The sequence below is a fragment of the Myotis yumanensis genome, unplaced genomic scaffold (genome assembly GCF_028538775.1).
Source record: "Myotis yumanensis isolate MYYU_CA2020_CCGP unplaced genomic scaffold, mMyoYum1.0.hap1 SCAF_10, whole genome shotgun sequence".
NCBI classification, from domain to species: Eukaryota; Metazoa; Chordata; class Mammalia; order Chiroptera; family Vespertilionidae; genus Myotis; species Myotis yumanensis.
The window spans coordinates 83,383,485-83,395,046 of NW_027223761.1; the positions used below are offsets into that span (position 1 = coordinate 83,383,485).

The window sequence follows — 11,562 nt, forward strand, 5'->3', positions numbered from 1 at the left end:
CGCTAGAAGCCATCTGGAAGTTGTCCTGGGCAGGACTCCAGGACTCCTGGATGGATTGCAAGAGTTTGGAGACCAGTCACACTGTCCCTCTGTGAGCCCCGCAGGACTGCGGGCTGTGCCTGACCGCTGCTGGTCTATTACAGAAATGACCTTCCCCCACCATCCTGCCTGCCTGTGTTTGTGTGGGTGAGGGTCTGAGGCTATTGTTCAAAGGGACAAAAAGAGCCCCAGGCTCAAGGGGTGGGGAACCTTTTTTCTGCCAAGGGCCATTTAGATACGTATAACATCATTCAAGGGACATACGAAATTATCAACTTAAAAATTAGCCTGCCCAGCTGGCGTGGCTCAGTGGTTGAGTGTCGCCCTATGAATAAGGAAGTTGGGGTTCGATTCCTGGTCAGGGCATATGCCCAGGTTGTGGGCTCAATCCCCAGTGTGGGGCGTGCAGGAGGCAGCCGATCAATGATTCTGTCATCATTGATATTTCTATCTCCCTCTCCCTCTCCCTTCCTCTCTGAAATCAATAAAAATATATTTGAAAATAAGAATTAGCCTGCTATATTTGGTCAAACATTTAATTAACTCACCCCTAATGCCTTGGCAGGGCCAGACCATATAGGCCTGCAGGGCCGGACGTTCCCACCCCTGCTCTAGGAGCAGGTCTAAGACCTTGTCAGATTTCTCTCCCATCATTCAGTCTTTGGGCTAATGGGTCAGCCAGAACCAAGATGTTCCCATGAGAGGCACTCATCTTCGCCAAAAGCTTCAACCATAGTTCTGTTGACTTCTACATCAAGGCGGCTTTCTTGCTGGGCTCCAGAGGCCCCGGAGGCTGTTTGCTACAGCCGCACAGGTCCAGGGGGTTGAGTCCAAGCTGCCAGAGCTGCTCCTGGTGCCTGGCGGGGAGTCTCAGCCCCACGCCATCCCACCGAGGCTCAAGGGCTCTCAGCTTAGCCAGGAGCTGGTCCAGGCTGCCCTGCAGACACCAAGCCTCAGGCTCCGGGAAGGGAGAGGGAGCGTGAGGGGTGCCCAGGTGGGTCTACATGCTTTCCTTGCCAGTGTTTTCTTAAAGTGATTGGTCTTAGTGGGTGGGCATGGTTGCATCCCCTCAAGATAGAGCAGAGTTCCCTGTGGGGATCTGCTTCTCTTGCCCCTGGTCTGCGGTGATGGGGAGCACTGGGTATGGGTGGCTGGGTTCAGAGGGTGAGCTTACATGTAAGATTTCCTCACACTTGGCCTCCACATCTGACACGTGGGTCTGGAGCTGAGCCCGAGTCTGGTCCCGCTCCCTGAGGGCCTGCTTGGCCACTCCCTGCGCAGCTGCGGTCTCTGCCCGGCGCATCTCTGGGGAGTGGGCAGAGGATGAAAGAGGACAGGATGGCGACACTGCCCTTGAACAGAGTCTCCAATGGCACACAAAGGGGGACTTGAGTGGAACTCTTCCAGATTCCCCCAGGGTCATTGATTCCCTGTGGTCCCTACAGGGAGTTGAAGTTCTATTGGGATGTAGTGGAGAGAGTAGAGGGCTTGGGACGAGATCTGGGTCCCAACTCTGCTTGTCACTCACTCCTGCGTAGCATTGGGCATGCCTCTCTCTGAGCCTCAGTTTCTTCATCTTTAAAGAGAAAATGTCACACCCTGGCCGGGTTCTCGGTTGGAGAATTGTCCCATACACAGAAAGGTTGTGGGTTCAATTCCCAGTCAGTGCACCTACCGAGGTTGCGTGTTTGATCCCTGGTCAGGGCACATATGGGAGGCAACTGATTGATGTCTCTCTCTCTCTCTCTCTCTCTCTCTCTCTCTTCTTTCCCCTCTCTCTAAAAATCAATAAACATAACCTCAGGTGAGGGTTAAAAAAAAGAAAAGAGAGAATGTCACATACTTCGTAGGCTTGCTGTGAATAATGTAGATGTGATTATGCATGTGAAGCACCTGGGAGGTGCCCTGTAAATAACGATTTTATTGAAATTTGAGATCAGGCAAAGAATAGGAAAGGAATTCAGGGTCTGCCTGGCAGATAAGCAACTCTTGAATCATCTACAGCAGTGGTTCCCAAACTTATTTGGCCTACCGCCCCCTTTCCAGAAAAAATATTACTCAGCCCCTGGAAATTAATTTTTTTAAAATTTTCATAGCAGTTACTCATCGCCCCCAAATGCACCTGTGGCCATCACCACCCCCCTGGATTGGATCGCTGCAGCGCCCACCGGGGGGCGGTAGCGCCCACTTTGGGAATCACTGATCTACAGCTAAACTAAAGCTATTTTAGGATAAGAAACCTTTGAAGCCTAAGTGGTAAGAAACCTTGTATGCCATGCTAACCTATTTCAACTCTATCCGGTAACCAAGAAGGAAGAAAGCAAAAACTCCTGTTTTTAAAATATACTAGTATTTGCTTATTTGGGAGGTTTATTCATTTATTTAGCGAACAGTTATTTAGGGTCCACCATGGTGCAGGGAATGCACCTCTGTGACCATCTCCAGCATGGTGGGATTTTTAAAAAATGCATTTTTATTGATTTCAGAGAGAGGAAGGGAGAGGGAGAGATAGAAACATCAATGATGACAGAAAATTATTGATTAGCTGCCTCCTGCACGCCCCCTACTGGGGATCAGGCCCACAACCCAGGCATGTGCCCTTGACCAGAATCAAACCTGGGACCCTTCAGTCCACAGGCTGACGGTCTATCCTCTGAGCCACACCGGCCAGGGCAGCATGGTGGGCTTTGGATGGGATTTACTGAACTTCCCCAGGGCAGGCAGACTGCAGGGAGGAGGGAGGGGCCAAGAGCTGTGCCTGTGGGCCAACATGGTGGAACCCCCAGGCGTCTGCCTCAGCTAGACAAGGGTGGGGGAGTCAACTAGAAAGGCCTCAGCCCAATGTTTTTTAAATGGCCCAATGGGAACAGCAAGACCTAGGCGATGTATTAGGAAACAGGTGACCAAATAGTACCCAGCCAATGAGGAATCGGAGGAGGGACTAAATAAATAGGCTGTGTTCCCTGCCCCACGTGTGTGCCTGTACAATGGGCTGCCGCTCTCGTCAGTGTTATTAAAAGTCTCATTTTCACCCCAGCTGGTTTGGCTCATTGAATAGAGCATCAGCCTGCGGACTGAAGGGTCCTGAGTTCGATTTCGGTCAAGGGTGTATGCCCAGGTTGTGGGCTTGATCCCCAGTAGGATTAAAAAAAAAGCTGACAGAATAATCTAAACTTAAAAAAAAAGTCTCATTTTCACCATGCTTCTGTTTCCCAGCCCAACATTTGAAATTCGGACAGGTGGGCCATTTCTCACGATGGCCTCGGCCTTGAAGATATGGAAGTAAACAGCCAAACATTTCCCTGAGTTTTGTTGTAAAAGTCAGCCAGACTAAGAGGGAATACGTTTTGCTCAGGAAAGATGCAGTGGTGGGAGGAACAGCTGGGTTTGGAGAAGCCATTGAAAGGGGGAAATGGGGTGAGAGACTTGTCTTCTTTACTTAAGATTAAAAAAAATTTTTTTTTTATTGATTTCAGAGAGGAAGAGAGAGAGAAACATCAATGATGAGAGAGAATCATTGATCGGCTGCCTCCTTGCAGGCCCCACACTGGGAATTGAACCCGCAACCCTGGCATGTGCCCTTGACTGGGAATCGAACCCTGACCTCCTGGTTCATAGGTAGATGCTCAATCACTGAGCCACGCTGGTCAGGTATCACTTAAGATTTATTGAAATCTTAAGGCAACTTAAGATCTTTGACATCCTGTACCCTCTGTTCTAGTCCGCAAAGGCAGGAGAGGCCGTGGGGGAAAGTGATGAAAGAGCCAGGACTGCAGTCTTCTGGAGAAAGACTCTTAGTCCGCCTCAGGCCGACCTCATGACCCTCTGAGAGAAAGGCTAGGGGACGGGGATCCTACCGAGCTGCTCCCGAAGGCCTCTGTCTTCCTCCGCCCGCTGCCTGCCTCGGGTCTCCACTTCCTCCCGGAGGGCCTGGCACTGGCGACTCATCTCTGTGGGGCAGTGAGCGGCCAGGGTCCGGTGGGGTGGAGGGGGAGGAAGAGGGGCATTGTGGGTGTGAGAGGCTCTGCTTAGTCCAGTGGGACAAGACTACAATGGCCTTCATGGCTCTCCTGGTGCTTCTGGGGAGCAGAGGGGCCCCAGAACCCGAGAACCACGCATGGACCAGGCCCGGCTTCCATGCCAGCTCAGGACGGGGTGGCAGCCTTCCCCTGCTCCTCCCACGGGGTGAATGAAATTAAGGCGAGGACTGCATTTTGTAACCCACAGAGCATCCACAGTGCGGAATCAGGCATCCTGGAAGGCCCCTTCCCAGAACCCCAAAGGCCTTCCTCTCCTCCCTGCAGGTCCTGCCTGGTCTGGCTCTGCTGGGAAGCCTGAGACCAGGCATGGCGGGTGGAAGCCTCCCGGCCTCACTTCCCTGCATCCTCTGGCCTCTGGGCTGCCCTCTTCCAGCCCTCCTGCTGCCCCCCTGCTGCCCCTCTGCTTGGCCAATCACCTACCTGCATAGATGGCCTTCCCTTCCCTTCGGGACTCCTCCAGTTCAGCCTCCAGCCCTTGCAGTCTCTGCCTCAGCAGGTCTTCTGAAGCCTTGGCTCGGCGGGCCTCACCCCTCCGCAGAGCTGGGGACAGGGCCAGAGCTCTCAGGACCCACAGGGGACCCCACTGCGCCAGCCTCCATGGGCTTGATGGACTGACTCTGCCCACCTCCGAGCACCTGGCAGCGGACTTTGAGTCGGTCTCATTCTGTCTGCCCATCCCCGATCCGACAGGCGCTTCATTGCTAAGAGGCAAAAACTCCCTTTCTGTTCTGGCTCCTTAGCCCTCACTGCCCACCCCTTCCTCACAATCCCAACTTGTGACTATCTTTCCCTTTAGGGCAGCAGTTCTCAACCTGTGGGTCTCGACCCCTTCACAGGGGGTCACCTACGACCATCGGAAAACACATATATAATTACATGTTGTTTTTGTGATTAATCACTATGCTTTAATTATGTTCAATTTGTAACAATGAAAATACATCCTGCATATCAGATATTTACATGACGATTCATAACAGTAGCAACATTACAGTTATGAAGTAGCAACGAAAATAATTTTATGGTTGGGGGTCACCACAACATGAAGAACTGTATTAAAGGGTCGCAGCATTAGGAAGGTTGAGAACCACTGCTTTAGGGGATGTTAGAGATCAGCTCAGCCCCCACCCTAGCTCCAACCCTCCAAGCCCCAAAGATAAAGAAATTGCCTGGCTGGTGTGGCTCAGGGGTTGAGCATCGACCTATGAACTAGGAGGTCACGGTTCGATTCTGGTCAGGGCACATGCCCAGGTTGTGGGCTTGATCCCTCGTGTGCAGTGTGCAAAAGGCAGCCGATCAATGATTCTCTCTCATCATTGATGTTTTTGTCTCTCCCTCGCCCTTCCTCTCTGAAATCAATAAAATATATTTAAAGAAAAAGGATACAGCCCTGGCCGGTTTGGCTCAGTGGATAGAGTGTCAGCCTGTGGACTGAAAGGTCCCAGGTTCGATTAAGGTCAAGGGCATGTACCTTGGTTGCGGGCACAGCTGATCGATGTTTCTAACTCTCTATCCCTCTCCCTTCCTCTCTGTAAAAAATCAATGAAATGTATTTAAGAAAAAAAAAAAAGAGAGAGAGAAAGGATACAGACATGGCCACCGGCTCATTGTGACGGCCCCGAGCTTCCATCCTTCTCACCGAGGTGGTCTCGGAGCAGCTCCTTCTCCAGCGCTGCCAGCCTGCCAGCGGATTCCGCCTCCACACCTGCCCGGAGGTGGCAGAGCCTCAGCTTCCCGCGGCCTCAGCCCCTCCCTGCCCTGCACGCTCTGGGCTCTCTTCCGCTACGTGAGGGCTCCCTGGCGGCAGCTTCTACTGGGTTCCCCACAGTCCCCCCTGCCCAGCACAGACATGTGGAATGAAGGTGCAGGAAGGCACAGAGCCAGAGAGGCGCTCAGGGAGGGGTGGGTGCCAGTGTTCCCACATTCCCAGCTTCGTGGGAGCTGGATGTGAGGATATGAAGGGGAGGTCAAGAAAGCTCCATCCTGCCCTAACCAGTTTGGCTCAGCGGATAGAGCTTCAGCCTGCAGACTGACAGGTCCCAGGTTCAATTCCGGCCAAGGGCATGTACCTTGGTTGCGGGCACATCCCCAGTAAGGGGTGTGCAGGAGGCAGCTGATCGATGTTTCTCTCTCTTCGATGTTTCTAACTCTCTATCCCTCTCCCTTCCTCTCTGTAAAAAATCAATAAAATATATTTTAAAAGAAAAGAAAAGAAAGCTCCATTCTGCCCGGCCCGTGTGGCTCAGGGCTTGAGCCTCAACCTACGAACCGGGAGGTGACAGTTCGATTCCCTGTCAGGGCACATGCCCAGTGTGGGGCGTGCAGGAGGCAGCCGATTGATGATTCTCTCTCATCATTGATGTTTCTCTCTCTCTCTCCCCCTCTCCCTTCCTCTCTCAAATCAATAAAAATGTTGGGTTTTTTTTTGTTTTTTTTGTTTTTTTTTGTTTTTTTAAAAAGGAAAGGAAAGCAAGCTCCATCAGTTGTGCAGGGGCTGGCTTCTCTCTGGAGCACCACTGCTTGGTCTCGGAGCCGGAGCCCGGGGGAGCCTGACACTCACCTCCACCACCGACTCACCAGGGCCTGCACTCTTTTTCTTCGTCTGCGCTCCAGCTTTCATCCTTTCTTTTGTGGTCTTAGGTGGCATCTCCGTGCTGTCCTAGGGGAGGGGGAAGGGGACGTGTATTTAGGCCTGGGCATAGGGTGCTTTCCTGATCCCTAGATTGAACCAGGAGTCCCCGGAGAGGGAGAGTTCTAGGCTCCAAATCCGTCTCTCATCCTTTTTCCTTGGTCTCCTGGGACCCTGAGGCGAGGCTGGCATCCGGGGATGATGGCGCTGCTTCTCGCTGCACGCCAGGCTCTAGGCACAGAAACCACTCCTCTCCATCCTCTTTTGGAGAAAACAAATCCCAATCCCTGGTCCCTTCCCCCTCCCAAGATCTGGACCCTGCCCCTTCCTACCTAGCGGACCCTCTCGCCTCCGCTGTTTCCCTGGGGAGGGAGCCTCGAGGGGTGGGGAGGGGCAGAGCAAAGGCCCAACCAGCGGGAGCCAGAGGAGAAGCCCCGGGGTCTGGGAGCCAATCTAGGGCGCATGCCCTTCGGGGGCAGGACGCAGCTGGAAGGCCGGGCTTCCTGAGCCTGCGTGTTGCCCAGGCAACGGGAAACAAGTTCACCAGAAGGTGGAGCGACTAAACACAAAGCTTAAAGCGCCAGGTGCCAGAGGGCGGATTCCCTCCCTATTCCCAAACCCAGGGTCGTTTGAGAGGACAGGGCTTTGGCCCATTAGCTATGATCGCATGTGGCACCGCTTCCATGTGGCACCGCCTGTAAACTGGAGACTTACCAAGGACAGGTCTACACATCTGAAATCATGCTGCTGTGTTGACACAGAGACAAAGGGCTGACAGTAGCCATTTGGGGGAAAAAAACCTATTTTTGCTTTTAAAATGTTATTTATTGATTTTAGGGGGGGCGGGAGAAGCATCAATTTGCTGTTCCACTTACTTATGCATCATTGGTTGGTTCTTGCCTGTGCCCTGACGGGGATGGAACCCACACCCGCGGTGTAGCTGGACCGTGCTCTAACCACTGAGCACACAGCCAGGACTCATGTGGAGCCACTGACATCCCTAGGTCGCATCATCAAAATGACATTATTAGACTCAAAACGGAAGCTCCCCCTCCGAATGCATCCTAGAGGGTACGTGGGGAAGAATGCAGGAGAAGGTCGCTGAGAGAGTTTCCCCTTCAGAGAAATGAGACACAGCGGGAGGTAGACCCAGGGTCTCCAGGTGCTGACCTGGAGGGATAAAAAGTAGGAGAGACAAGAGCTATGAGTTCTAGCCTCCCCTTTGTGTGTGTGTGTGTGTGTGTGTGTGTGTGCTTTTAAAAAATATTTTTATTGGATTCAGAGAGGAAGGGAGAGGGAGAGAAATACGTAGAACATCAATGATGAGAGAGAATCACTGACTGGCTGCCTCCTGCACACCCCCCACTGGGGATCAAGCCCACAACTCGGTCATGTGCCCTGACTGGGAATCGAACTGTGACCTCCTGGTTCATAGGTTGATGCTCAACCCCTGAGCCACGCTGGCCGGCCAGTCTCCCTTTGGGTATGAAACTTGGGAAAACCATGTACCTTTGTTCAGCCTCAGTTTCCTGATCTTTCGATTTTTGATGTAAATCCTGAAAGGCCTGGGTTTTAACTGGGTACTTACAGGGCTATCTTCTCTCATGGTGACTTCATTATTGCCTCTCTTCGCGCTTCTGGTATGTGGCTGATTTTCAGACAGGTGCTGAGAAAGTACTTTGGCTCTGGGCAGTATTGAGTTGGTTGGGGCTCCCTCTAGTGGACTTGCTTGACCTTCTTTGGAGTCTCCTAAATTTTTCTATTTATTGATTTCAGAGAGGAAGAGAGAAGGAGAGAGAGATAGAAACACCAATGATACGAGAGACTCATTGATCAGCTGCCTCCTGCACACCCCACACTGGGGATCGAGCCTGCAACTCAGGCATGTGCCATGACCAGGAATCGAACCGTGACCTCCTGGTTCATAGGTTGATGCTCAACCACTGAGCCATGCCAGCTGCGCCTAAATTTTTCTATTTAAATGATTTCTGAGGCAATGTTGTAGGTCCTTCGCTCTTAGGGAAGCTTCCTAGCATTTTGCTGAAGTTGTGAGTGTGGGACAAACACTTTGGAGGAAGGGCGTATGAAGGATGACTTGCCATTGCTGAGCGGCCCCTCCCTCCAGGCCTGTGCTGTGGGGAGCCTTGTCATCTGTCTGCCACCTGGATCTCTGGGCACCTCACTCACTAGAATGAAAACCACAGAAACTTCAGGACTCTTCCCCTAGTCGATTAAGGGAACTTCAGACTCCTTCTTTAGCGATTTCTTTCTATCTCTGTCCCCTCAACAATTTTGTCAATTGCCTATTGTCAGGAGCAGATTGAAGAAATAGCTATGAGATCTGGGAGTAAAAAAATCCTTCCTGCTTTAGCTGGTTTAGCTCAGTGGATAGGGCGTTGGCCTGTGGACTGAAGGGTGCCGGATTTGATTCTGGTCAGGGGCACGTACCTTGGATGCAGGCTCCTCCCCGGCCCAGGCCCTGGTTGGGGCACATGCAGGAGGCAACAAATCCAGGTGTCTTTCTCACATCGATGTTTCTATCTCTCCCCTCCCTTCCACTCTCTAAAAATCAATGGAAAAATATCCTCGGGTGAGGTCTAACTAACTAACAACAGTCCTTCCTTCAGACAGCAGGCAGATTCAAGCAGAGGCGATTGATGTTGATGTGTCTCCTTCATGACGGTAGGGTGTGTCTCTGACCCTGTGGACACGTTGCAGAGTAAAGAGAAGAACAAGGCTTGTTTTCCCAGGTGCTCACAGGTCCTGACCTCAGGCTCAGATAGCATCGTGCTCCATTCCTAAACACGGAGAGTCCGTTTCTTCTCATCTTGAAGCACATGCTTTGTTTATTCTTCCCCCAGAACCTTCTCCTGCCCAGAACACAGCGGAAGGATGCCCCGTCCTCCTCAGCTAGAAGCTGTTTGGGGACCTTTTCCATGGACTGTTAGTGTCCCCATTATGCTGATGCGAGGATGACATATTGAGGACAGAGCTTACAGAATGCAAACAGCATAGCATGCCTCAGAAGAGCATTTACTTTCAAATATGTTCAGTCAACCGACTTTCAGGTGCAGAATGAGGATGTGGTTTGGGGTGAAGGTGAAATAGAACAAGAAAAGTGCCACATGTCACCTATGATATGAACTGAGTTAGCTCCAGACTAACCCAGGAGTGAGAATGACATTGTGATCAACACTCCAATCTCACCTCTAGTGTATTTTGAAAACAAGCCAAGTGAAAATTATGAACAAAGTAACAATTTCCTTATTTTAAAAAAGGTTTTATTGATTTTAGAGAGAGAGGAAGGGAAAGGGAGAGAGAAGCATAGATGTGAGAGAGAAACATCGATCGGTTGCCTCCACCCCCACCTGGGATTGAACCCAAAAGCTGGGAACATGCCCTTACTGGGAAATGAACCTCTCAGTGTATGGGACAACCCTCCAACCAACTGAGCCACACCAGCCAGGGCCAACCTTTCCAACTCTGTTTAGAAATGAGCATAAGAAAGATTATTTTAGAATAACTCTGTCTTCCTTTGAATAGGATCACATCTGGGATTTTTGAAGAGACATTCAGATGTGATGGATAGGTCATTGTAAGTAAATGAAACACGGCTTCCTGCAGCAGAGACAACACGCAAACTATGCCATTCCATTCTGTGCAGCCTGCACTGAGGATAGTACAAATCGGAAGCCTTTAAGCTAGAGGCGTATAGATGACCTAGACAAGCCCAGATAAAAAAGTATTTTAGAGCCAAAACCGGTTTGGCTCAGTGGATAGAGCATCGGCCTGCGGACTGAAAGGTCCCAGGTTCGATTCCGGTGAAGGGCATGTACCTTGGTTGCGAGCACATCCCCAGTAGGAGATGTGTGTGAGGCAGCTGATCGATGTTTCTCTCTCATTGATGTTTCTAACTCTCTATCTCTCTCCCTTCCTCTCTGTAAAAAATCAATAAAATATATTTAAAAAAAAAGTATTTTAGAATATAATAGAAGTAATCCTGTTATTTGCAGATTTTTAATATTTCCTACAACTTTTGTGATATTATACTATGTTAGTACAGTTTTGGTAATATTATATTTAAAATCTTTTTTTCTTAAAATATTAATGTTTATTGCATGTAACATTATTATATTTAAAATTGTTTTTAAAGGTTAATTTCTGTTATTTTTAAAAAAGTTTTTATTGAATTTCTTGGAGTGACATTGGTTAATAAGATTCAATATAGGTTCCAAGGTTAATTTCTTTTCTTTTTTTTAAATCCTCACCCGAGGATAATTTTCCATTGATTTTTAGAGAGAGTGGAAGAGAGAGGGAGAGACAGAGAGAAACATTGATGTGAGAGAAATGCATTGATTGTTCGCCTCCTGCACACGGCCCAGTCAGGGCCCGGCCAGGGAGGAGCCTGCAACCATGGTATGTGCGCTTGACCGGAATCAAAGCTGGGACTTTTCAGTCTGCAGGCCGATGCTCTCTATCCAGTGAGCCAAACTGGCTAGAGCTCAAGGGTTAATTTACCTTACTCCATTAAATCTAGAATCTAACAATGAGGGAAAGAAAATTGCCTTTGTGTACCTACTGTGGATGACTGCAGTGGGTGTGAGAAGTAAGTGGTTGTGGAAATTTAGAGGAGGTGTGGACGGGGAAAAAAAAGGCCATATGCTAACCTGACTAGTTCAGGGAAGGCCTGCATGCGGTTTTGCAAACTCAGAGACCTAAAGTAACCACAAAGGGTGGTCTGAAATTAAAAATTTAACTAAAAGTAGTTTATGGGAGGTAGCCATTTCCTAGGCCAGTATTTTCCCTGACAAAGATCAACCTCCAGTCTTTACTAAGCCTATTGTTTTTCTTTCTTTT

The 11,562-nt window shown here is 50.0% G+C and overlaps 1 protein-coding gene across 2 annotated transcripts; it reads right to left on the reverse strand.

Moving 5' to 3' along the window:
* Positions 1-696: 696 nt before the first annotated feature.
* DRC12 (dynein regulatory complex subunit 12 homolog) lies at positions 697-7,117 on the reverse strand. 2 transcript variants are annotated; one of them, XM_070426967.1, is made up of 7 exons: positions 7,038-7,117; positions 6,654-6,735; positions 5,716-5,781; positions 4,500-4,619; positions 3,897-3,989; positions 1,214-1,344; positions 697-976 (listed from the first exon to the last, which is right to left on the reverse strand). In XM_070426967.1, the coding sequence occupies exons 2-7, from the start codon at positions 6,721-6,723 to the stop codon at positions 788-790; spliced, it is 669 nt and encodes a 222-aa protein (XP_070283068.1). In that variant the 5' UTR covers positions 6,724-6,735; positions 7,038-7,117; the 3' UTR covers positions 697-787. The 2 variants fall into 2 exon arrangements, with proteins under 2 accessions (XP_070283068.1, XP_070283069.1); XM_070426968.1 differs by lacking the exon at positions 7,038-7,117 and having other exon boundaries at positions 6,654-6,942.
* Between the last annotated feature and the right edge of the window lie 4,445 nt (positions 7,118-11,562).